We start from the raw sequence: 27,832 nt of genomic DNA, 5'->3' as shown, positions 1-27,832 counted from the left end.
AGAATTGAAGCAATTATGGAAAATGTTAATATTTGTTAAATTTGTTGATGAGAACATGAATATTTGAGAGGCAGTAGAAAATGGTAGTCTGGGGCATGGGTTCTGAAGCCAGGCTGCCTGGGCTCAAATCTGACCCTCTCACTTCTTAAATGTGGGACCTTTTGCAATTTCTTAACTTATTTGTGCCTCAGTTTCCTCTTCTGTCAAATGAGAATTCTAGCTTCATTGAACTGTTGTAAATATTGAGTGAGTAGATGCACAGTATTCACTTAACAGCCCCTGGTTCATAGTAAGCACTTATTGAGGGTTATTGTTAAATCTACATTTTCTGCATGTTTGAAATATTTTATATTAATAAGAGAATTCAAGGAAATGAAATAAATGAATAGGTAAAATTATAATAAATTTTCAAATTGAAATCAAGATAATCCTCCTCAAAACTTAAATCAAATGGCAAAAGAAAAAGTTTTCAGAGCTCAGTATCAATGTTAAAAGAGAATATCTTGGGTGGCTCAGTGGCAGAATTCTTGCTTGCCATGCTGGAGACCTAGGTTCGATTCCTGGTGCCTGCCCATGCAAAAAAAAAAAAGAGAATATCTCACAAACATTCTATCAAATTTGAATTCCCATTTATGACAATAAAAACAATTCACATGGAGAATGAGTTATCTGTGGTATACATGCGAAGAGCTTCAAGTCTATTTTCTTATAGTGTCATTTAGAAATAAAACACCTAAAATTAAAAATGGATATATATTTTTTTATGGAACAAAGTACAAGATTTTGAAACATTAAATAAAAACATAGTTTATTTTCTAATGGTGATTCTGTAATACTTAGTTAAAATTCAATACATGCTTTAATGTTTAATCATTCTTCCAAACAAACATGAAATTTTGAAAATTTATTGTTAACAAATCATACCTTTGCTTCACATATTAATAGGAAACTGTGAACATTAAAAAATTATGGATTCTGGATGTCATTAAAATCTAGTTGGGCTAATCATTGACTATGGGTAGATGAGTCCCTGCTGCACTGAACCCTAGGCCATACTTGGAGTTGGCTGTGAGAGAAGCAGACTTTTGGTACATGAATGTCTGCTAAGGAGCAGCCTGGAGAGTATTGTCTTGACATTTAGATCTGAGACCACTAGTTCATCTCTTTGTCCATGGGATCTTAACATCTGTGCTGATGTCTGATTATCACTCACAGTGGCAGTTCTTTATACCTGTTTCTGTTGGTCTCATGATGTCTCTGAGAGCTTCCCAAACTGAATTTGAGGCATAACACATAATCCATATCTATATCCCAAGCATATTACCCATGTTTAATAAAAATATCCAGTTCTCTTTTGTGCAATGCAGCATCAGGTTGAAGTAATTGTATCAGTATAGTTTGTATAGATTATGTTTTTAGTGAAATTTAAAAAAATCTTTTTTAGTATGCAGTGGTGATGATATAATCTTTTAAAAATAAATTATTTTCAATTCTGAAATACTGAAAATAGCTTATATCTAATTCTATCTTTGAATTCCCTAGTTTTCTGGGGATGCTAGATTTTTCACCACTGAACTGTTTCAATACCAGAATCTCAGAGAGAAGAAACCAATTCATTGAATAAATATGCATTTGCTTCTTGCACTGTGTTTGTAGGCAGTATTACAAGCACTGGGTATGCTGTGATGTATAAAACTAACATGGCCTCTGTCCTCTTGGATGCTACAGTATAGAGGGGAAGTCAATATTAAGCAAAATAAACAATTATATATATATATATAATTACAAACTGAGAGAACTGCTATGAAGGGGAAAAGAAATATAGCATGCTGACAGAGAATGACTATGGAGGGAGATTTCATGGAGGGGGGGACTAGGCAAGACTTCTATGAAGAAGTGATGTTTAAATTGAGACTTGGATTTATTTTGAGAGCCAATCAATCCAGACAGAAGGAGATGCATGCACACAAAGTCTTAGGTTAAACAGAAAGAAGGCACATGTGTCTAGAGCTTAGCGATTGAGGGAGAAAGTAAATTGAGGTGATGATGGAATGGTAGGCAGAAGCCAGATGGTGGTAAACTCTCCAGGCCATGTTAAGGGCTTGACATTTCATTGTAAATGAAATGGGAAGCTATTAAAGGTTTTGAGCAGGAGAGTGATACAATCAATTTATATTGTAAACTATTACCTCAACTGTAGTGTGGTTTGGAAGGAAAAGGGGAGGCTGGTGGAGGAATCTAGCCAGGAGCTGTTGATGCCCTGGATAATAGCGATAGCAGTGAGGATTGAAAGAAACAAATCATTGGGATCAGATGTCTGGGTCTCGCTGGCTGGCACACCCCAATGGATCACATGCATGGCTTGAGCTTGCCCCTGAGTTGAAGCTGATTATTATACTCTTGGAACTCTAAACTACTCTTTTCCAGAAAGTTTTATTACTGGTTGGAGTCATTTTGGTTGACTCTGCAGATTTTCTTCTTTTTATCGACAAAAATCCCAGTAAATAGTAGCTTTTTATCTGTCGATCTCTTGAATTTGTGGTATATGAGGGAGTTCCCCAACCTTGTCAACCTGGGATGAACAGATCTCCTCTGAGATGTGGGATAGTTTTAGCAGCTCCTCTGACGTCTGGGAACTGCCATGCCTGTGCACTCCAAATAATGTGGCCTGTCCATTTATTTATTGTGCACAAAGATGTGTCTATTGAAAAAGACTCTTTAAGAGTAAATAAGAAGGTTTTTCTCTGCCAAGCAAGGAAGCTTTTATTATAGAGGACTTTCTGTATGCATATAATTTCCTACCCTCCCACATTCGTTTTTTTTTGTACAAGGAGACCCAAAGCTATATCTTCAACCCCAATTTAATGCTGTTGTTTATCCCTGTCCCCTTCATGGATTTCCATAGTTCTTGGAAGCTATGGAAATAGTCATAGGCTATATCATAGGCTGATCACAGCTAAAGAAAAAGAGAGATGTATGAGCATGTTAGACTTCTTCAAAAGACAATTGGTGATTAGTTATGAGAAGGGGTAAAGAGGAGGAGGACTTGGCTTCAATCCACAGCTCTGGCATTTAGTAGATCTGTGATTTAGAGTAAATGACTTAAACTTTGTAAGCCTTAATTCCTTAATGACAGAGTTGGCCTCAGATTGTTTCTATGAGAGTTCTGAGAGATTATCCACATAAAGTTCCTGATATATGTGGTAAGTGCTTGAAAGTTGTTACCTGTAAATGAAACCAAACTCAGGAGAATTTGCCCATTGCTGCTGCTCCTAACCATGGGTCTGCTTTGCACAGTGATTCTATCTGAAAGCTAAATCTATTATATAAGTATGGGCATTTCCTAGCCATATAGCACACTATAATGTGTATACTTTATACCCTAGAGCAGCCTTCAGAAATAGGTTTTAGTCATTCAAACAATTTCTGAAGATGCAGAGTTTGCATGAAAAAATGAAATAGCTTTCTGAATACCAGGCAGCTAATTTGGGAGGAGGCCAGGATACTCGATGGGAGGTATGAAAAACAGTTTTCATTTCCAGGGACAGAAAGCAGAAAGAGCGAAATATATTAAAGAGCCCCATCTCCAAGGATTGGGAAATTGCTGCCACTAGAGTTTCCCCATCCCTGGAGTTGTGCTTATTCATCTGTAAAATGGGCCTTGAATTAAACCATCTAGAAGGGCTTTTCCGGATCTCAAATCTTCAGATTCTAGTATTAGCTTCTTGTTTGAAGTCTCCTGTGGTCTGAATTTTCCAGAGCTCATTCATGAATTGTCTGGAAGACAGTGTTTATTCAGATTTACTTCTCTGGGTGGTAACACCCTGAGAAAGACCAATGAGTTGTGACTTGGTGAGGCTGATCAGAATAAAATTCTCCTACTTAAATAGAAATCCTTATGAAGACAAAGGAATAATGTAGCTTCCTGAGCATGCTCCACATTGCATTTTCTGTCTAGACTGCCCACACCTTCCTTGGCCTCTACACTATCTTAAATGGGGCTCCCTTTAGTGTCCTAATGTTGGATTTGGATGCGGGGAGGGAGATTGCACATCACGTTCACCCACTAAGTGCCTGAAATATTAGCACAGCTAGGCACAGTGCTTAGACTGGCATCTCTTGTTCCTCGTTGTCATTGCCTACCTATTGTATGTAATAGCTCCCTAAGTGGTTTCCATGACCACAGTATCTCCCCATTCTAAATCATCTTTCTTTATCTTTCCCCAATGTGGCTTTCTTTAAGTTCTGCACTGAAAATTTCATCCCCTAGCCTAAAATATTTCACAGCCTCTCCATTTCCTCATGTAGTGATCTCTGCAGTAGGTGGGGCAAGATAACTCTTAGGTCTGTTGAAAGAAAATACTATAAATTCTGTTATGTTTGGTATTGATATCCTTTTAAAATCTCTACTTTGATTTATAATGGACACATAATTAACAGAGCAGTACATACTTGTAATTGATAGATAATAAACATATTTGAAAGCTGTATATTTAAAAATTTTTTTACAGATAGGGATGTTTAATCAAAAAAAGTTTGGAGATCACTGGTTTAAAGAATAAAGAAAAGCCTATTAGATTTGTCTAAGACCCCTCTAGTGTTCTGGACCCATATTTCCTCTCTCCTGGCCTCTCTTTCTTTCCCAGGCACTGCCCGCCCCCCTCTGCTCGCCTGGCCCCCACCCCACTCAGCACATGTGCCCCTCTGTGCCACTGCCCCTGGGAAGGTCCTCAAAGCAGAATTCTTTTGCCTGTTCAAGGTGAAGTTTAAAGCATTGCTAATCTCTGAAGCCTTTCTTAACTGCTTCCTGTGCCAGAATTTAGCATTTCAGATAAAATTAACACCCCGCTCTGTAATTCCATGGCATTTTGTTTGTTCCTCTATGACAGCACTTTTCACGTTCACTTCTATAATGATAAGTTGTGTATGTGCCTCACTGAGGAGGCCGTGGGCGCCTTCAAGGCAGGAATTGCATCTTACTCAGCTCGGTACCTAGCACCGAGTGCATGTTGGAAGTCAGTAAATGGTGTTTGAGTGATTTTACATTTTCATGAGTGTCTTATAGGGAATTTTGGCAGAGAGGGGGCTAATGGTATAAAGAATAGAATTGGCTCAGTAGAAAAAGCCCATCACTGTTGGCATTTCAAATCTTAGCTCAGTTTCCCTGCCCTCCTTCTCCTGTCCTCCCGAGCTCAGACTGCTTCAGTGAAGAGGTGGGAAAGCTTTGAGGCTGTGTGAAGGTTAAGGACTGCCCATCTCAAGGTCACTTGATTCCTGTTGAAGTGCAATGCAACTCAGGGATTTGGAGACCATGCTGTTTATAGAGGATGCTGCTGTGCTTGCCAGACTGTTCAGAGGAGAGGGTCTGAGACTGAAAACAGAAAGAAATGTCCTGAAGTCTGGAGGCACTTTATTAAAAGGTCATAAACAGGGCTTTTTTACAAATGAGAAGCTTCTCTGAAAGTCACAGGTGTTAATGGAAAATGCCAGAGATAACCTCTTTCCTTCTTTCCCTCAACATCTGCCCTGTCTCCGGCACTGTGCTAGGTGCCTGGAGAGAGTGATGAATAATTCACGTCCCTGTCCTTGAGGAGCTCTCATAGCTCAACAACGAGACAGCTGTGTAACAGAGGGTGTGTGGTGAGTCCTCCCCTAACCTGTGCTCAAGGGAGCTCTGAAGACAGAGGAATTGATTTTGCCGCAGGGTGTCAAGGAAGGCCCCGGGGAAGAAAATTGATCGCAGAATGTGAGGATTCATTTTATGCAGAGGAGGAAGGTAGTGGCTGTGCATTTAAGGCAGAGGGACATGCATAAGCAAGGGTCTAAAGCAAGGATTGACAAACATTTTCTATAAAGGACCTGCTAATAAATATTTTAGGCTTTAAAGGTCATTGAATCTGTGGCAATGACTCATCTGTTGTAGCATGAAAGCAGCCATGGGCGGTATGTAAATGATTGGGCATGGCCGTGTTCCAATAAAACTTTATTTATCAAATTAGGCAGTCACTGGACTGTTGTTTGCTGATTCCTGATCTCAAAGGAGGAGATCAGATCTGATGAGCCTCTAGAGCCTCTGATCTGATGGTTTCTAATTTTTTCAATGTCAAGATTACTCTGCACTTATTGGTCCCTGCACCTGGAATCCTCTTCTTTGAGATATTGCCATGGTTTGCTCCCTCACTTCATTTTTGTCTCTGTAATGTCATCTTCTAACCACGCTATACACCATAACACATTTATCCCCTGTACAGTCTGTTGTCTGTCATTGCTTTAATTTTCAGCATAGCACTTGTACTAGTAGTCTATTTTTATTTAATTGCTTACGGGTTTATTTTCTATCTTTCCTACTACAATGTAAGCTTCCTGCTTTATTAACTGCTGCATCCTGTGCTCAGATTTTTCTAGCTTCAACTCTGCATTCAGTGATGTCAAGTGGTAGTTTTAAATTAGCCATGGTGGGGCTACTCACATCATGGAATTCTTGAAATTAGCGCTAAAGAAGTCAGGTCTTTTTGTTTGTTTTTTAAAGAGCTGGTTTACCAGCACACCCATTGATTATATTCCATGTGCCTAGAAGAATAACTGTCACAATGTCTGATGCTCAATAAATATTTTGTTGGTTGAAGGAAAAGTGCTATTAGTATCTGTTGATTGAGAAGATAGATGTGCCCTTATGGATAGAGAGTCTTCTTGCAAATATCAATACCTAGCGGGGCAAATCATACCTCTCAGTTAGGTACCTGTTGATGTTGTCCACCACCTTCATTTAATGGTTGGATAAACTGAGAATTTGGGGCAGCACATGATTCTCCTACTCCACCCATCAGATTCTGCTAGGCCATGATGACATTTCTGTGGCCTTGTGCTTTCAGTTTTCCACATGGTGTTCCTTAGGTCTGTTCACTGCAGTCTATTGAGTGAAGGAGGGGCCTCAGACTAACTTCTCTTTTACTAATCAACATGTATTTTAATGAACTTCCTTACTTCTATGTGGTTATAATTTTTTGGAGTGGATTAGAAAGCCGAGATGATTTCCTTTCAAACATCTTACTGTATCCCATTTCTAATTTGTCTGGGTCTTTGATTATGGCATGTGAATATGCCCTGGCCTTATACCCTTTAGCTGTGATTGGTTAGAAATGTGTCTGTTCATGGACCGCTCCAACTCTAATAGTCTAATGTGAAATATGTGTCAGTGGAAGGGCCCAGAAGGAGAGGCCCACTTGTCAAGAATTACATTTGACAGTCTCTTCAATCTCAGTTCAAGGGGCAACATTAAACCTTAATACTAATGGGCCATTTGTAAACCCACAGAGACTGATTAAAAACCCCATTAAACATGAACTATAATCCATGCTCAACATTTACAAAGAACTTTGCATTTTCAGGACTGGTAAACAGTCTTTTCAATTCCCTGTCTTAAGCACAAACTGAAGAAACAGAGAAGTTAAATTACGTTTACTGGGCCTTCTGATGTGTACCAAATCTTTCTGGGACATCAGGGTTGGAGAGGACCTTGTACTGCCATTCAGATAGCCTCAGTTTTTGCAGACATCCATGTGTTTCACAGCTGCTCTGACCTGTATTTTTTCTGCCTCTCCCTGGTAGCTATGTCTAGTGATGGAAAACTCACTCTTTCCTTGGCCACCTGGCCTCCCCTTGAATATGCTTTACACAAAGTTCTTTCTTATTTGCCTCTCTGTGACTTTCATTCATTGACCTTATTTCTCTCCCCATGAACCACTCAGGACAAATGGACTCTTTCTTACTCCTGGTAGCCCTCAAGAATATAAAGACAGCCCTCACTTCCCCCCTCATTCCTCCCTTCACTAGGCTGCATAGCCGTTGTTTATATGTGTCCTCTTTAATTGGTTCCCTTTCCTCTGGACACGTTCCATTTTGCTGATGCTGATCTGACTGTGATGTGGATCTAGTGCAGTAGGGTACCTAGGATCACGGACTCTCTAGCTTGACGTGTCTCTTCATTTATTGACTCTGTAACCTTAGACAAGTGAGGCTCTTTCTTTGAATCTCAGTATTCTCATCTGAAACATAAGATAAAGAATACCTTACACTTTTAACCATTGTGAATAGTAAATAAAATTGCGGTAAAATCTCCGGGAGAGCGTCAGATGCAAAGTAGATTGGTTCAAAATATGACCATGGTTGTTATAATGAGTACTGTTATTTCTGTAGATATGTTCTCAGGAACATACTTTGGATAATCTCTAGATATGGCTTTAATAGCACATTTTGGATAGCAAAATAAAATCAGATTTTGGATAATGCATTTTGGAAAACTGTTATATATTTTATTTTACATTAGAGCCTGCATGTGCAAATCTTTAAGTTGGGTACAAATCCTGAATAGGCTGGCTACAGATAAACATTTTAATTTTAGTATCAAGTATACAGACAATTCTTGAAGGCTCATCTGTAATCCTTTTCCTTCACCACACTGCACTCCAATAACTGATGCACAACTAGATGCTATTCCCTCTCCTCGTCCTTTCTTCTCTACCTTCTTGCCTCCCCAACCCCTCAGCTTGCATGAGATAAGAATTATGTCTTGCCTGCTCTTTAGAAAGGAAACGATTATTTCTATTCAGTATATAGGAGTCAAGTTTTTGTCCCAATTCATCTGCTTGCTAGCTGGGTGAACTTGGATAAAACATTTTCCCTCTCTGAACCTCAGTTTCCTTATATCTGCAACTGATGAAGAAAGGTGTTGTATTCCAAGATTCCTTCTAGTTCTAAAATTTATTTTATTTTCTGTAATTTAAGTATTCATTCTGAGATGTGTGATCTGGTCCCCTGCCTCTGTCTCTTTTTGGGTTTCCATTGTATATCTAGGTAACTGTTCCACAGCTCTATACTTCAAGCCAGCATGAGCGTCTAGGTAGTTCTTATGATCTCAGCTTTTCTCAGTGGTTTTGAATTTAAACCTGCTGTTCAAATTGCCATGTCATACTGAAGGCAAGCAGTGTTGAACACGAGTTCACATCTTTTACCTTCTATCTCACCCAACCCCTTTGAGGATAAAGTTTCTTGGTTTTTTTTTTCACTATAGTTATTAATTTTTAATAAACATTAAACTTTAAAATAGTTTTACATTTACAGAAGAGTTGTGATGATAGTTTAGATACATCCCACACTTAGTTTTCGTTGCTGTTAATGTCTTATATTAGTATGGTACATTTGTCACAATTAATGAACCGATATCAATGTATTATGATTAACTGAAGTCCATACATTAGTCATATTTCCTAAGTTTTTACCTAATATCCCTTTTCAGTTGCAGGATCCCACCCAGAATACCATATTACATGTGGTCATAATATCTCCTTTGTCTCTGTGACATCTCCTGAGACTTTTCGTGCTTTTGATGACCTTGACAGCTTTGAGGTCAGATATTTTGTAGGGTGTCCTTCATTTGGGTTTTGTTTGATATTTGGGTTGTGGAAAGACCACAGACAACATGCCATTCTCTTCTCATTCTATCAAACGTACATGCTAGCAACATGATTTATCACTGTTGATATTAACCTTGATTACCTGGCTGACGTAGTGTTTCTCAGGTTTCACCACTATAAAATTACTCTCTGCCGCCCCTTTCAATACTGTGTTCTTTTAAAATATATAAAAATTCATAGATGTCTTTGTCTGCAGGAATTTTTTTTAAAGCAAACGAGATTAATTTTATAAAATGCTTGAGCTTTGGCTCATTTACAGCAAATATGCTGTAAGCATATACTCATGCACACCTCAAATGTCTAACTCAAAGGAGAAATAAAAGCATTGTAATTAACTTTGATGTAGTTTCCTTTTCAGTATTCTGATGAAGTTGTAGTAATCTTATAGTTACAATTTTGACCTTGAGTGACTTTTCACTCTCTACTCAATTTTCTTTTGACAATCCCTTCTTTTCTTTCCTTCTTCACCCAATATGCCACTGATCTCCTTGATTTGCTTTTCGATTTATAGATAGTCTCTTTCTTCCTTTTCTCTCCAGTCTCCTCTACTTTTCTTCCTTACTGGTTTAACACCGGATCCATCTAATTAGTTTCCGTGCCCCCTGTCTCTCTTCTATCGAGTCATCTTCCAAAAAGATATAAGAATGGTATTTCTAAAACACAGGTCCCAAAATGGCCTACAGAGTAAAATCTAAAGTTCTGAATTTGTCAGGACTCTAACTAAAAGGAGTCATGCCAGACTTTTCCAGAATTCACTTTGTCTTCATTTCCCTATGTAACTTGCATCCATGGTTATCGGAAAATGAAATTTTACAGGCCAATAATAATAATTGTAATAGGAGATTAACATAGGGTTGCCAACTTTTTTATTTGCCAGGTATTAGAATAAAACAAGTTGCTGCATCAAATAAAACCCAAAATTGTACAATTACTGAAAACTAATAGAAGTTCATTTTCTTATTCACCTAACTGTCCCAGGTAGATATTTCTGATGGCATTTGGCTTTTCTCCACTAGTTATTCGGAAGCCCAACATTCTTCCATCTTGTTGCTCTGAGTATCCCCTAGAGCTTTGTCATCTAAATCCAGCAAGGGTAAAGGGAAAGAGAATGTGGAGGGAGAGCATTTTCTTTTAAAACCATGGACTGAAAATGGTACACCACTTCTACTTACCTTCCATGTGACACTCATTCATGTGCCAAATCTACTTCCAGGGAGGGTAGGGCATATAGTGTAGCTGAGTGCCCAGGAAAAACAAAACATCGATATGATTTAATTTAGCAGTATTTGCCATACCACTTTAGAGCACTAAAGGTAGCAAAATCCTTCACCATCTAATAAATGGCCACTATTTAATTAAAAAAAAATAATGGAGGAACATAATATTAGAATCAAGAATAGTCACAAAAATGGAATGAATTTAACTTCATAGAAATTATGACATTGTCTACCTTACATACCATCTATACCAGATTCTGTATCATTTCCAGAGTGTCATGCTGATTGTACCACCATCCATTGCTTCTTTATCTGGAATTGTCCTTCCTCTGGTTTCCTTGCCTGTGAAAATCCTTCCAAATCTCCAGACAGAATCAGTCCCTGGCTCCCTGGTGCCATCAGGGCATTCTACTTCTCTCCCTTATTTATCAGCTATCTCATACTAGTGTTATATATAATTATGTTTCATGCATTAGGCTGGGTGCTCCCTGAAGATAGCACGGATTTTATTAATCTCTTAGACCCAAGCCTAGTCTTTGACAAATAACGTTTGTGTCTGTTGATTGTACCCAGGCTGCTGGATGTGCCAAAAAAGGGGCGTCACTTTTTAGCCCCATTCTTTAAAACACAACAAAACATCATTTTTTTTCCAATGGAAAAAATGATCCTAACTTATCATAGCCAGGTCTTCATGGAGAAGATGACTCTAGCTGAGCCTGGCTGAGCCTGACCACTCAACCTGGAGAAGTTGGTAGTGTTTGACAGGTGGTAATAGGGGTACAGACATGCCAGTCAGGCTATCAGTTTTGTCCAGCACATTGGAGGTTCAGGACATTTGTTCAATAAATGTATGGTCAGGTCTCTTGTGAAATTTCTATAGCGTGTGATGTTCATTTTCATGGATCATCACATAATTAAAACTGAGACTCTGAGCTTGTTGTGGCCCTGATCTCAAGTAGGGTGGGGGTTGGTATAAAAGCCTAATGCTCATTATCTTTAGCAGGAGTTACCGACCTGAATTCCCAGGGCCCCAATAGGGGGATAGCTTCACTATGGCAAAAGAAGCGTCTAATTACAACTACAGAAAGAGGAGCATAAAGAAAACAAACAATCATTTGCAGGCATTAATGACTCAGCTGCCATGCATCTCATTACCAACAAAAGCATGACTCCTTAAAGGGATCTTCTCAAGCTTATCAGAAATAAAATATGAATTAAAGGTCAGTCGTCTCTTATCTCCCTTCTCTTCTATTTCTTACTGTTAACCCACAGTGCGCCTTTAATTTAGTGACCATGCAAGCTCAATTATTATTTTACTAAAATAGAAATCAAGAGACATAGAATCTGCTCTCAGAATGCTTCCTTTACTTGACTTACACATATCTGAAAACTTAGATCTCTATTAGCTTCATACTAGGATTTTCTATCCAGTTCATGCTGTCACAACTCTTTGAAGTTCTCAGTGGTTACAGTTATGATAAGAATTATTTTCCCCTTTATACAGATAGGGCAACTGAGTGTTGGATGTTAAATAACTTGCTTGGGACTCCACAGCAATTGTTGTTCAAAGCTGGGTCTTCTGACTCCGGATCCAAAGTTGAGCGTGCCACAAATCAACCAGCTAGCTTCATGACAGGCACACAGAGATGTGTTTGCAGGGCGATTAGTCAGTTAGCAGTAGGCTCCTTGGAGATGTCCATAGTGCATTGATTGGGGTGGGTCCATTATGGAGACACATTAAAGATGAACCCATTCTATGATTTCTGCCACCCCTCTGAGAAGAGTATTCCATTGTTCTCAAAGCAAATAGAAAATCATAGAAAGGACCTAAAAGGTGACTTAGTTCAACCTCCAAATTTTATTGGTAAGGATATCGAGGCCCAGAGAAGTGAATTAAATTTAGTTAATTCCCAAATTTTATACCTTGACTTAAATCAGAATGCCTAATTTCCAGTTCAGTTGTTTGTTCATTACCCAGCTTCCTCATTCCCAACTTTTCTTGGCTTCCCTGTTGCTTTATAGGACTGCTTTGGAGGAGATGTTTATACAGGCGTTGCCCTGTATTCCTGAATATATATGATCAAGTCCTGTATAAAAAGTCTAACTGTAGACATATGTTACTGGGGACAGGTTCTTTCCCAAAGAGTTAAACACACCAAATTCTTAATTACATCCCTTTTCAGACTGAAACATAAATAAATGTGTTCAGGTTAGCACATGATGCTTATTATATTGCCTGACAGAGAGAGAGAGAGAGAGAGAGAGAGAGGGAAGGAGAGCGAGAAAGAGAGAGAGAGAGAGAAAGAGAGAGGGGTAGGGGTAGAGAGTCTTAGTAAATATTAATTGAATACATTGGTGAAGGAATGACACAACTAGTATAAATTTGGTGGTTGTTTTTCTGATGATGAGATGGTACTTAGATCTATCATATAATTTCCGTCTTTGCTTCATTTTTAAATTATCAGACATAATATTTTAATTTTTCTACTTACTTAAAAAAACTAAATGAGGGCTATAAATGCACTGGAATGATCTCATTTTGCCCAACCCTAGAGTAGAGCTGAAGATGGTAGTGCTGCAGAAGCTGAATTATTGCCTGCAGTCAGCACAATGAGAAGGCTTCAAATAGCGTTTGTTAGCTGATGTACATAAATGCAAATGTTGTGTACAGAAGTCGGTTTGATGGTGTCAGTGTGTAGGAAATTGTGAAAATTGAAGGATCGCTTCTAGTTTGAAATGCTTAGAGAAATATATATGCCTTTATTTTTTCATTTTTTGGTACTGAAGAACGACTTTTTTCATGTTCTTCTGGTGAGGTACTTAGTGAGCTATTTTAGTGAAAACTGTGCTGCTAGATGCTTTCCAGATGTGGACATCTTATGACCACAAGGGGTTTTGCCTTTGCCTGTGGTTCTTACTCAAGCCATGCTTTCTGTGTGAACGTGATGCAGATTTCAAAACCCTGCAGTTTCTGATGTATAGTTGACATCCAGCAGAAATAGAATTTTTCCAGGGCCTGATTTTGACTGCTGGAAGCTTGGGAATTCCAGTGGCATGTTGGCCTAAACAGTGATTCTGGAATAGTACCATAAATTTGGTGGCATCTTGCAGTCAGACACCAGATGCTTGAAGGAGAGAAATGATTCACTTTTTTAGCACGCCTCTGTATTTTCCCAATCATAATGAGCTTTTATTTATTTACATTTGGTTTACTGTTGCAAAGTATTATGGCTCTGCCTTTCGAAGGAAAACAAAAAAGGTAAAAGATATGTTACGGAAATGCCTCTTTTCCAAAAGCTTATTTCAATATTCAAGCCATTGGTACGTATGCATTTACTTAGAGACTCTTTTTGGCATTTTACAAGTGTGCATTTTTATAAACAAGAGTTGAGTATTCATTTCATTTTGTTTTGCAGAACCCCAGCTGAAAGGAATTGTGACAAGGTTATTCAGCCAGCAGGGATATTTCCTGCAGATGCACCCAGATGGTACCATTGACGGGACCAAGGACGAAAACAGTGACTACAGTAAGGCTCATTAGCTTTCTGCAGCCCAATTACAGTTCAAATGCATGGCCCAGTGTATCTTAGCTATAGAGACACACTGATCGGGCTACATTTTAAATGGTTTAATTACTATTAAGCTGGTGTTTTTTTTCCCCTTTGTTCTTCTTGCTGTCATTCCTTACAGCAGAGAGATTGTGTGGAAGAGAAGTTATGTACTAAATGAGAAAGCAGGAGGCTTGAAGGAGTGTCTAATGCAGTCACTGGACAAGAGATACCCCCCATCCTGTTGAATGGTTAGGCTGATGATAAGTTCTCAGAGAAACACTGCAGACCTGCCAGCACAAGAGGGCACTTCTGTCCTGGAACTGAATAATAAAAGGGTTATAATCATTCTCAGAATGTAGCTTCTGACAGATAAAGATGACTTAGGTAGACATTGAATATGTACGTATGCATATTATATGTTATTTTATTTTGATTAAGGACAAAATTAATGATTTTAAGAGAAAAGGCTATTAAAATATTATATCATAATAACAAGGTAAAAACTATTAGATCTGAATTGAAATTCTGCTTATCATTTTGGTCTCAAATATTCAAGATAAATGATAGTATCCTTGGAAGTAGTCTTTAGCTAATTTAATTATAGAATCAACTAACTAAATAAAAGCATCAAGTTATGAGGGAATGTATTTGCATTTTGGAAGAATTTAAAATACAAGCCTCAGATCCAAGACCGATCATGCTGGTATCTTTCAATTTCTGCGTAATCATATATAAACACCCAGGGGTAAATTTGTGTTATTCTAAAATTATACTGGGTGCCATTTTGTCTTCTAAAGTTTCTCTGTATTTACTGATAGCCTGTCTATGCCTAGCACACAGTAAGTGCTTATTAAATCTGTCCAGTTGCGTTCTGTTTTGTTGGATGTGCTTTTGTCATCAGACTGACCACCAACAAACTGTATATGCTATTCTAATAAGGCTGATATTTTATAGAGAAATATCTTTTAAATTTATATTATAGATTTGAGAAAAGATTCAAAATCCTTAAAATGTGAGAATGCTCTTAATCACCCCTTCTAAATTATTCTTTGTTCACTTAATATTACCCATCACAAAATATGCATTACAATAAATAAAAGATCTTATTATGAATTATTTAACCCCAGTTTTCCTGCTATCATTTTATTTTTTTGCAAAGTACTTGATAAACTTTTTGTAGTTTGCAAACAGCAGTCCTGTTTTCCTTTAGTACCAGACATAATTATTAGGGTGAATTAGGCATTTCTTATTTTATACGATTTTAAAAATTCATTTTTAACATATACTTGTATAATTAAAACCTTCATAAAATTGTTTTTCATGTTTTTAATTGTTTGAGAAGTGAGATCATTACTGTGTACATCTGCTGCTGTGTACTTTTCCACCCATATGATGGTTGCGAGGTTCATACATGCCAGTATATTTGCCTTATTTCATTTTTTGAAAGTATTCCACCCCATGAAGATACCCAATAAAACTTATTCCTGCTCTTTTCGGTGGGTAATTATAGTTTCTCTTTTAAGGCAATTAGCAAACAGGGCTGTGAAGATCTTTCTTGTGGAAGTTGGAAACAGAGAGGTGCCTTCCTTGGCCATCATTTATCAAATTACGTATCTCACCTGGGCACTCTTCTATCCTGATACCTTACTTTATTTCTGTCCATTCATCTATAATTACCTGACATACATATTGTTGCTATTTATTTGTTTAATATTGGTCTCCCACTGGAGAATTTAAGTTCCATGAGTGGAGGGATTTTATTTTGATCTCTGAAGTATCTTTAGAACCTAAACTGGTCTCTTAAATCATAATAAGCACTCAGTAAAAATTGAGTGAATGAATGAGTGACTCTTTGCGGCTAGGTGCAAAAGTTTCTCTAGGTCGATTGCCGAGTAGTACTGCCCCTACCACAGCATGCTTTTTTTCTTGTTTTCATTTGAAATAATATTAGTCTTGAGAAAAATTATAAAGTTATTTAGAGAGCTCCCATACACTCAACACCTAGCTTCCTCTAATGGTAACATTTGGTATAATAATAGTAGAGTTATCAAAATCAGGAAATTAATACCTGCACAATGCTATTAACTGAGCTTTATTCAGATTTCACCTTTTTTTTTTGACTGATGTACCTTTTCTGACTCCCCCACATATTTTAATAGAAAGTTTTCAGTGAAAGTAAACAATTTTTGTTTACATTTTTTCTGAGTTGGGGTTAAGGGTAAGAATGGTGAGAGGAATTTAAATTTTGTTTTTTTATTGTGATTGCAAATATTTAACAAATTTTGCCATTTTAACCAGCTTTAAATGTACAATTCAGTGACATTAATTACTTTTCCAGTGTTGAGTTACCACCACCACCTTTCATTACTAAAACTTGTTCATCATCACCTACAACAGAAACTCTTTATCCATTAAGCAATATCTCCCTAACCCTTCTCCTCTCAGCCTCTGATAACCTTCTAATCTACTTTCTGTCTATGAATTTGATCAATCTAGATACCTACTCATGTTTTTTAATAGAAAAATTATAAGCCTCTAGATGTTAAAATAACTTTTCTTTCTCCATCTTGTCTGTGTGGGTAGGAGTAAAAGCAGTTGATTGAAAAAATTTTTTCTCATTACTTTGGGCATCAATCAGAAATGTGTTCTTTGGTTTACTAGGTTTCATTAGGTCCACCCAACCTTACCATGGTATTTTGGATAGAATTGATAAAGACACCTGTTCTTTTGTTCATGATGAAAAGACTAATTACATGTAATTGACTACAAATACAAATGGGTTTGTCAGCAGTGACGGATAAGAATCTTTGCAAATGAAAAGATAAAAATGCGAAACTGTATTGGAAGGCTGGTACAAGAAAAACAATTGCAGTTTGGAGGTTATTAATAGGAATATTTTACATAAAATTAGAAAGATAATTATTCTGTTTCCGCTAGTTATTACAGGACAAAATACATTTGAAGAGGTCAAACATGCTGGGGTGAAAACAATTAAGATATTATAACCAAATACACTGTTCTCTTCTCCTCTGAACAAAAGATATTAAGAACCATTTGAATATGGAATGAGCTGCCTGATAAGTTGGCACAATGGAGAAACCGGAGCTATTAATGCAGATACTGTGCAGGTGCTTGAAGCGGCTGTTACAAGAAAACCACTGTGGCCTGGGAAGGGGATGCTGGATTAGGGGTCTTGTTGGTGTCTTAATTTGTTAGGGCTGCTGTAGTAAAGTACTGCAAACTAGGTGACTTAGAATAACAGAAATGTATTGTTTCACAGCTTTGGGGTGCAAAAATCAAGGTGTCTGAGGGCCATGCTTCCTCTGAAGTCTGTAGGAAAGAATCTGTTCCATGCCCGTGCCTTGGCTTCTGGGTATGGGTGTTATACCTTGGTGTTCTCTGCCTCAAGAATCACCTGGTCCACTCTCTGTGTCCAGATTTCCTTTTCTTATAAGGGCATCAGTCATACTGGGTTAAGGGTTAACCTTACTCTAATAGGACTTCCTTTTTTTTTCGTATGCTGTATTGCATACAAAAATTTTTTTCATTATTTTTCCATGTGATTATCCCATTGTTGTAGCACCATTTGTTGAATTTTTGTCTTGTTTTTTTGTTTATTTGTTTTGCTTGTTTGTTTGTTTTTTGGGAAGTACATGGACCTGGAATCGAATCTGGGTCTCTGGCATGGCAGGTGAGAATTCTACCACTGCACTACCCTTGCACCCCAATAGGACTTCCTTTTAATTTGTCTAATTCCATCTGTAATGACCTTATTTCCATATAAAGATCGCATTCTGTGAAACTGGCAATTCAGAATCCAACAGAGACACCCTTCATCGAACAACCCAATGCAAACATAACGGTGTGGATAGTCTCAGAAATAAATTCCAGTCTTGAGATTTTTAAATTTCAACATGTAAGATAAATATATTGTATAAAATGACAAGGGCCCAAAAAGGTATATAGTTGAGAAAGAACATTGTCACTCCTGATAGCCAGGAGCTGTCCTGGCTCTCACAGCCAGCCTTCAGTATTCTTCGGTTGAATCAAAACCATTCCACAGAGCACCGAGACAGACAAAGACACTGCAAATGTGATGGAGCAATGCAGAAACAAGACTATGCTGTAATTATGTGTGAACACAGACAAAAAACAGAACTTTGTCCAAATCACAAAATGATCAGATATATCCCTCTCCTTGCTTATATGAGTGGCTGCTGCTGCTTTACCAGCTTAAGCTTGCTCTGTTCTTCTTGCCTTCCAGATAAGAATGATTAAGACACCAGTCATAGAATTACGCTGTGTCCTTAGAGCATTATCCAGGGAAAATTCCTATTTCTTTGAACTCCCCCTAAAATCTTCTCATAGAAGCCCCAAATCCTATAAATCATTTCTTTACACCCTCTTACTGAGACACCCCAGAGTTCACTGTGGTGTGCATTTTTCTTCCTTGCTGTGAGTCATTAAACCCAACGTGTTCACCCATGGGCGTGTTTCTGCTGTTCTTCGGCTGGAGGGCATGGGCACATTTGTTTTAGGTAATTTTCTCTCTCCCTTTTCTGCCCCTGGCCGCATTCTTGGTATTCTTCCAGATGTAGTCTATGCATTAAGCAACATATACATTAATATATATCTATATGTATTTAGATAGGTTTTTTAAATTAAAATGCACACCTGCCGCATCTTTCTATATTAGTATGCATTTAAATGGGATAATTTATTTAGCCTAATTTCCTATTGGTGGACATTTCACTGTTTTTCAGCATTTTGCTAATACGAACAGCACTACAAGGAGTATTCTTGTACATAAGTGATTTCATATGCTTGCAAGTGTATTTATAGGATGTATACTTAGAAAAGGATTTGCTGGGTCCAGGATATGTCCTTCTTTTATTTTCAAAGATATCATCTAATTGCTCCATTGTAAAATTTTACACTAAGGGTGTCTGTTTCTTTATGTTCTTGTCAACAATATAGTGTGTTAGCAAACTTTTGGTTCTTTGTTACCTAAAAACATAAATTTTAATTTTTCTGATTGTGAGTTAAGCTGGGCACTTGTTAACATGTTTCAAGAGTCATCTGCACTTCTTTTTCTATGGAATTTCTGTTTATGTGATTTGCATTTTTCTATTGGCGTGCTGGTCATTTTCTTTTTCATTTGGAGGGGATCTTTTATATTAAAAAAATTAGCTCTTTCTTACAGAAGTAGCAAATCTTTTTGCTCATTTTGTTGTTTAGCTTTGAAATTTTTTCCATAATTTGTCATTTTAAATTAAATTAAATTTTAATTATACCTTTATGCTTTCAACTTGTCTTTCTTATTTAGAAAGACTTTTCTAATTTTAGGATTATAAAAGCCATTTTCATGTGTTTCATTTTGGTATTGTTATAATTTCATTTTTCATGTTTAATAATTAATCATGAATTTATTTCTTGGACTCCTTTGCATCTAGATTTCTAAGATTTGGGGTTTCTAACAATTACTTTTCAAGTTTCTTCAGACTTTATGAATGTATTAGATTTACTGTGAGTTCAGTGTAAAGAAATACATTTCAAAATCATCTGTGTCTGATTTTCAGGAATCTTGTTGGGAATTTTAAAATTTAGCCATCTAGTTATGATTTCTATAAAGTACAAAACATATGATGTTTTGACACCATCAGCTGCAGGTATACTAGCACAGCCAAAGCCAATCGAATCTCTGTATTGCTAAATTATGAACAGAAACATGATGCAAATGGTTATCTGCAGAAAAATGATAAAGGAAACCCTGTGTGTTTTTTTTTTATTTGTATGCTGGATGGCGGGGGTCACATTTCATTCTTTTTCCATGTGAGAATCCTGTTACTGTAGCACCATTGTTGAATTTTTGTTTGTTTGGGTTTTTTTGTTTGTTTGGGGAAGTGCATGGGCCCCTGTTTTTTTATACATGGCATATGGGATGATGCCAAGAATTATGAAGATGCTTCCTGACCCTAACAAGTGGCCTTTCACCTATTTAAGCATCTGTGCTATAATACTCACAGGACAGTGAGGGCTACTGTATTCTATTTTAGGGATATTAGGTTCTTCTTGTGCAGTCTATTCTTTAATAATACTAGATCATGAATTTGTAGGTGTGAAATCACACCTACAAATTGGATGAAAAGAAAAGCAAATGTATGTGTTATCTTGCTAATTTTCTTTAAGCAAGTTTATTTACATAATTTTGAGCAATACTTTGGTATATATAGTGTTATCTTATAGTGACATATCTTTTCAAGGGAAAAAATTAATCTTCAGCCTCAGCTTATGAGTGCAATTAATTCACTTGATTTTTTTTTTTGAATAGAGGAAAACGTTGCATTTTTATTTTTATAGTTGGAAGAAGTGTAATGGGGCATTTGTTAACAGATTTATGCTTTTGTTGACTCTATTTTAGTTGTAATGGTAAGCTTGAACAAAAGCCAATTAATATTTCCATGAATGCTTACCCACTCACACAGTTTCAGTTTCTAATCATAACGGTTTTTTAGCCTTGGCCTCTTATCCTCTTCTTGGCCTGGTATTTCTTTCTGATCATAAGGCTTCTTTCCACAAGTGTCACTCTAGTTATGAAAGCAGAATCTCAGCCATTTGAAATTGTACCTCTCTCCAGGTATTCTATGTCTCCTTATGGGCACATTTTTAGGTGGTTCAAGATCTTATGAGTCTCCTTAACCAAACATATTCTTAGAAAGAGCTGAGGTCTTAAAGTTTTCTAGTCTTTTCTTGGCTCTGTGAGGTAACCAGTGCTTTTGCCTTGGGCAAGTCACATAAACTTTCCCAGACCTACACGATCTGACATGGTATAAAATGAGAGTGATAGACATGGAAAAATAATGAAATGTGACCCCACCATACAGCATATAAAAAAAAAGAGAGCAATAGAGAATTTCTAAGATTTTGATAGTCTTTCATTTTCTTTTCATATAGAAATGAATTTGTGGTCAGAAGAACTGTTTGATCGACAACTTACATTTCCCTAAATACCACTTGTTCTGAAAGATATGTTGCCGGCAGTTACCTGCAAATCCCTCTGTGATACTCTCAAAGTGTGTATGAAGATTCTGAGAGATACACACATCAGTGTTAGGGCCAGAATTTGAATTCAGGCTGATTTGAGAGTGCTGTGTCTTACAGCCAGTTATTCAACCTCTTTGTATCAATTCATTCATTTGTTAAATGGGAATAATAACGATAATGGATTATAGGGTTGTTGTATGGATCAAATAGACTGATTCATGAAAAGTGCTTAAAACAGTGTCTAGAACCCATTCATAAAATACAGTTATCACTATTTTTATTGCCATCATCTGTGTGAGAGTCCTTGTTTCCAAGGAGCCCATAGCAGTGGCCGTTTTAACAGAAGGAGAATCCTTAGTTATAGAAAGGAATTCAAAAGCACTTAAACTGGGGTGTACGGGAGAGTCTTCTAGGTCATTCTCAAAGTGAATAGTTCTTAGACCAGTAGCAGCAGCAGCATCCAGGATCTTGTTAAAAATACAAATTCTTGAGCAACAAAGACTACTAAATCAGAAACTTTGGGCTGGGGCCCAGTCATTTGTGTCTTCATATACCTTCCAGAAGATTTCGATGCACAGCCCAGGTAGAACTGGTAACTATCCTCTAACCCCAGGATTTGGAGTGTTCGTTCACGTTTGTTCAAGCAGGCAATCTCTGTCCTGATTCTATTGCAATGTAAATTCTAATATAAAAATATAATAGGGAAAGCATTTGTCTGCAGGTACCAAAATTCAGACTTTCTATTATCTCAAACTTGTAGAATCTGTTCCACTTTAATTTATTACCTGCAGAGAGGCAGGACTCACTTTCAGACAGATATGTGATCAAACACAGGATTGGAGAATTAAAGTGGTAACGTTTAATACTGGTAGAGTCAAGCATAGCCCACATGGTTTTATGCCTTAGAGCTTTTATATGTACTGCTTCTTTTTGCTTGCAATATGTTTGCTAATCTTAAACCACTCTGAAGAAGACTTATGCCTGCAGAATCCATCTCAACCCTCGTCTTTTTTGTCTGCTAGGCCTCCTCTAGGTGTACTGCACTTCTTCTCCCACCAAACCTCAAGTTAATCACTCACTTCACTCTACTGTTTGAACTTCATACATATTTCTAAAGCTGCTGTGCAAGTCACATCATATTACAACTCCTTATCTGCATTTGTGTTTTCCGTCTTAGAGTGTAATGTATTTGCCCTTCTGCCTACACAGTAATGAACACTTTCCAAAGTACCAAACTGGAGACCCACTGAATGTTATCTGTTAGCTGGCTCAACTGAGGAAAAAACTGAATGTGCTTATTTAAGCAGTGCATGCCACTGTGTTCCCCCACCATGTCCTTCGACCTGTGAAAGCCTTAATATCTTAGAGTTTATAATAACTGTGACTCTTACTAAATGTTTGAGATATCAAAATAATTTATCACAACCTTAAGGAAGAATATAAACCACTTATTTATCACCAATTACAACGTGAAGTAGCTAGCCAAGTAGCCTGGTTACTGGTCCAGTTTTGTGTCCCTAACTAGCTGTGTGTTCTTAAGTCACACATTCTGTTCTTTAGTTTTCTAGTCTGCAAATGAAGTATTTGGAAAAGATCATATCCAATGCCTGTCAGATCTGAAATTTTACAAGCTTATACATTACGAATGATTTTTAGTTTTGCTTTTTTTTTTTTTTTTTACAAGCAAATGCTTTTGTTTTTACAGAATTCAAACACTTTTGAATACCCCTGCTACTCAGTCCAAGCCACTCGCACATCTTTTATCTGGACCTTTGGAATAGCCTCCCAACTGGTCTCTTTACTTAAGACTTTCGCCCTTCAGTTTATTTTCCCTCCAGCAGTCAGAGTGACTGTGTGAAAACAATCTGATAAACTCTGTTCAGTGTCATTCATCACACAACATTAAGGGTAAGAGCCAAATTTCATCCTGTGACCAATAAGATCTTACATAATCCCTGCGCATTTCCTCCTGACTCCATCCCTCCTCTTGCCTCTGTCTCCTTCTACTGGACTCCTTGCTTTCCTCTCTCACCAACGCTTGCTTCTGCCTCAAGGCGTTAGTACTGGCTATTCCCCCTCTGCCTGGAATGGCCTTCTTCCAGATATCTAAATAGCTTACTCCCTCATCTTCTTCACGCTCTTTCTCAAAGGACAAATAATATTAGCAGGTATGGAATAAGAAAAATGCTTGGTGTATCTGGGAAACATTAGAGTTGAGGAGAGATATCATAAAGGAATAAAACAAATAAGCATGTTAGATAATGGTAAGTGCTCCAGAGGGAAAAATATATAAAGTAGCATAGGGAAGCTGAAGTTTTGAGGAAGGTTATTGTGATTTTTATGGGGTAACCAGAAAAACGATCCCTGAGTAGTCACCTTCTGCATAAGTGTCAAAAAGGTTGTACGACTCACCCACATTCTCACACTTAATGTAAATTGTTATTGATGAAGATGGGATTTGTTATATGTGGCTGGCTCCATTAGGCATTTACTCTATAGCTCCCAACTAAATAGGGGATAAATCATAAGTTTTTGCTCATAGGGACTGATGTTTTCCTGGGCAGACTCTCATTAAGTATAAAAGAAGACCTATACATTATCAATGAGGGATTTGAAAAGTAAAATGGTCACCTGTATGCCAAGCACTATTTCTTAAGCACATCAGAAGAAAAAGGTAATATTTACTGAGCACTCTTTATGTCTAGTACAGGCTTGGCCATTTTATAAATTTTTACTTACATTTAAGTGTCATAAAATGCTGCATAATAGGTAAGTACTGTAGTCATTTTTACTTTGCAGATGAGTAAACCTCGGCAGAAGAAGGTTAAATAATTGGCCCTAGGTTACAAAGATGCTAAATGGTAGACCCAGGATTTGAACTCAAGGTTTTTAGTTCCAAATCAATGCCTGTAATCCCTTTTAAATCCCCAGTTTCTCTTTCCTGATTAATATTTCCCAGTGCATAATAAACATTCCATTAAATCATAACCCTGAATTCTTAAGATAATACTTTTGAAATGCATTAAAAAAGGAATATGCTTTTCTTATAAAAATATTATGGTAGTTTTCTTTATATAGGCTGAACATTGAAGTTGAGAGAATTTAAAAAATATGTCTGATGTATTTAAACTGTAAATCACAAATATTTTTACAAATATTTTGGAAATAGTAAACCATTATGCAATAATTTAAAAATCCTAAATAGGCTGTTTGCCTGTTTATGTTTCATATATCCTACCTACTTGGGAAATTTGAGGTATGTAGGATGTGTGTGTGTGTATTTATGTTTTATTCAGTAGCCTAGATAGAGTGGTACTGAGCAGGCAGCCAGCCAAGATCTAGTGAGGTTGTACTTAGTACGTCTGCTTCCTTTGACACTGAGACAGAATGTGGAATGCATAACCATGTCAAAATATATCTGTGTAGCATTAGTAAGATCACTCTATAGTATTATAATTGAATTTTAAAAAGTGTCCTAATGAAAGTTTTTCCTTACACCTTGTTACTTAGGTATTGGCAGAAGATGTCATGTTTATTGTCTCTTCAGTAGCCCATAAGATTTTAGAGACAGTCATGGATGTTTATATATATATTTCTCCACTTACCAGCTATGTCACTTTGGGCCATTTGCTTAGCATTTTGATGCCTTAGTTTCTCATTAACACAGAATTGAAATTGTATGTAAAAGTTTGAAGTATATAATATCAAATTTATCCTCGTGGAAGGAAGTACTATGGAAGGTCTAAAGAGTAGAAATCTGTGCTGGCTGAAGGGTAACCAAGAGATATTTCAGGGAAAATGTAGGATTTGAGCAGAGCTTCAAAGAATTATGTAACAGGACTTTTTTTTAACCTTCTGAAATGCATCTGCAGTTTCAGCACTCTTCTGGGCCCTTGACCCAGTTTTCTCATCTTTTGGGGAAAACTGATTCAAATTTAATCTGGATTAAGTTTAAAGTCCCCTGCACTTGGGCTTTCTCCCTGAGGGATAAACAGAGGCACTCATGGTTGTTCTAGGTCCTTTGACTCCTCATAATCTTAGCAGGGAAAGTCCTACCAAGGTGCAAAGGAACACCATTCACCTCTCTGTTAACACTCAAGTTCTCCAGAAAAGTGGCTCTCAAATTTTTTTGCACTTTAGAATCACCTGGGTAACTTAAAAATCTTGATGCCCATGAATTACCCCATACCAATAAAGTCAGAATCTCTGAAGATTGCACCTAGATGTCAGTATTGTTTTTAAACATGCCTGATGATTCCAAAGTGCAATCAAGTGTAAGAACAGTGATTTATTCTAGAACATTGTTTATCATACTTTAGCATGCATCTGAAACACCTGGGGAAGGGGGCCGGTTATGCTCCTGATTGTTGAGCATCATCCCAAAGCTTCTGATTCAATAGGTCTGCATCTTTAACAAGTTCATAGGACCCTACTTCGAGAACTACTGTTTTAGAATGGTGTTTCTAAAACTTTTTAAGTACACACTGATTAGCTAGGGGATCTTGTTAAAGTGCAAACTTTGATTCAGTAGGTCTTGGATGGAGTCTGAGATTTTGCCTCTCCAGCCAGCTCGAAGGCAAAGCCCATGCTGTCTAAACTTTGAGTAGCAAGGTGTGGTCCTCTGTCTGATAAGCAAACTTACTGAATATGAAATTGCTTTTTAGCAGTGCTGCACATTGGAATCATCTGAGGAGATTTAAAATTTTTGATGCTTAGGTTCAATCCCAAGAGATATTTTTTTAATTGGAATAGATGTGGCCTGGGTATCAGAAGTTTTAAAAATTCCCCTAGAAGGTTGAAATGTGCAGCAAAGTTGTGAACTACTTAACTAAATTATTTTTGGAGGTTTTTTCCCCAGTGTTTTGAGGTTTGAGTCCCAAATTTGCATTCTTAAAATTTTGAGATGGAGCTATATACTAAGATATTTGTTTTAAAAGGTAGTGAAAACATTGCTGTTCTTTTATGAAATGTTTCTTGGTATTTTACTGTAAAAGAAGGGCCTTGAGCTGGATTTGGCAAATAAATGACACGTGACCCCACCGTGTCCGTGGCAGACATTCCTAGATTCTCACAATGTTCTCTGCTGCTTCTCCTCAAATGTCTTCTTAAGACACTGTTTGGATTCGCACGTATGCCTACCATATGCACACTTCTTTTTCATTAGCACCAACACATTGAGGGCCAACGGCATTCTAGTTTCTGAGTTACAAAATGAATCCAATACAATTCCTGACTCCTAGAGCAGTGTATGAAGTTGGAGATCTATGTAAAACAAAACTTAACAATGCAAGGTGGCACCATACTTCCAGATTTCAGGGACGAGAGTGATTTCTCAAAGCTTTGGTGCTCAGTGAAAGTGGGTTTTAAGGTGAATCATGAAGAAAAGGAGTAAAACAACTAAGCCAAGAGTAGAAGAATTGCATTTCAGATAAGGAGGCACACAATCACAGAGTGGGGAAAGCTGCTGCCATGGTGGGGGAAAGTGAGATGACTAGTTTGGATGAAGCAAAGTGATTGTATGGAAACAATACTGAGCCCTATTTCAGTGTGTCTTAACTGATGCATGGGGGAATTTAAACTTGAAATTATAGGAAAAAAGAAAGCAGTGAAAGTTATTGAGCAATTGCAATTAAGCGATGTGTGATACGTGTTGTTTTGGAAAAGTTTTCTAACTGGGGATTATAGTAGAGATGGGTTGAGGGAGAGATTTTAAAGGAGAGAATAGTAGGGGGAAATCATTACTTTATTTTCAAATCTTTTCTTTCTACTCCATTAAAAAATCTTACCACACTATAAATCAACTTAATACTTTCTGCATGAGATAAGTTTTATCATTTTTTTAATACTTTCTGCAAGAGATAGGTTTTATCATTTTTTAAAAAAATCATGAGCAGTAGATAAAATGTTTTGGCTTCAGCTTAAGAGTGGAATCCTTAATGTTCTCTTTGTAGCTTTTCCATTGAGCTTCCACTATTTAAATATAAATTGCTTATCAGCATTATGCAAATTTTCAGAAGTGTTTTCTTGTTTTGATAACAAGGAGAGATGAAGCTTTGTTTGAACATATATAAACCAACTCAAATAGGTTTGCTTGCATGTGTGTGCACGTACATGTATGTAATTTTAACTATGAAGAACCAAAGGTTTTGTACCTTCTGGGTGGGACATTTCTGCTTGGTCTAAAAAAAATTGCTTTTAAGTCTTCTACATTTTTAAAACTATATTTCCCCCCTTTTTTTCATTTTCTTCACAGTTGCTTGGATTGTGGTTACCAGAGTTTCTCCTTTATTTTTTAAGAGCAGCAATATTGTATAGCCTTCTAGTCATAGAACCTGGGTTCACAACTTAGCTTTTCCATTGGCTAGTTCTATGATCCTGAGAAAACCACATCTGTATTTCAGTTCCCTCATCTGCAGAGATGAATGCACTCTGCATGGGTGGAGTTATTTTGTCAGTCTAGACATTGATCACCATGATGCCAGGTACCATGTCTGTCATCAGACACCATGTTTGTAACTGCATTACAAATACCTAGCATAATGTCTGG

General features: G+C 37.2%; 1 protein-coding gene across 7 annotated transcripts in view; it reads left to right on the top strand.

The window, feature by feature from the left end:
* The window catches only part of FGF12 (fibroblast growth factor 12), a 621,973-nt gene that overhangs the window by 390,055 nt on the left and 204,086 nt on the right, over positions 1 to 27,832 (top strand). For all 7 annotated transcript variants that reach the window (XM_077117887.1, XM_077117886.1, XM_077117888.1 and 4 more), the window contains one exon: positions 14,107 to 14,217. In XM_077117887.1, the coding sequence (XP_076974002.1) occupies positions 14,107 to 14,217 (111 nt within the window). The remainder of the gene's footprint in view (positions 1 to 14,106; positions 14,218 to 27,832) is intronic.

Source organism: Tamandua tetradactyla, chromosome 10, assembly GCF_023851605.1.
Source record: "Tamandua tetradactyla isolate mTamTet1 chromosome 10, mTamTet1.pri, whole genome shotgun sequence".
Lineage (NCBI taxonomy): Eukaryota > Metazoa > Chordata > Mammalia > Pilosa > Myrmecophagidae > Tamandua > Tamandua tetradactyla.
This window is presented reverse-complemented; position numbering and strand designations above follow the sequence as displayed.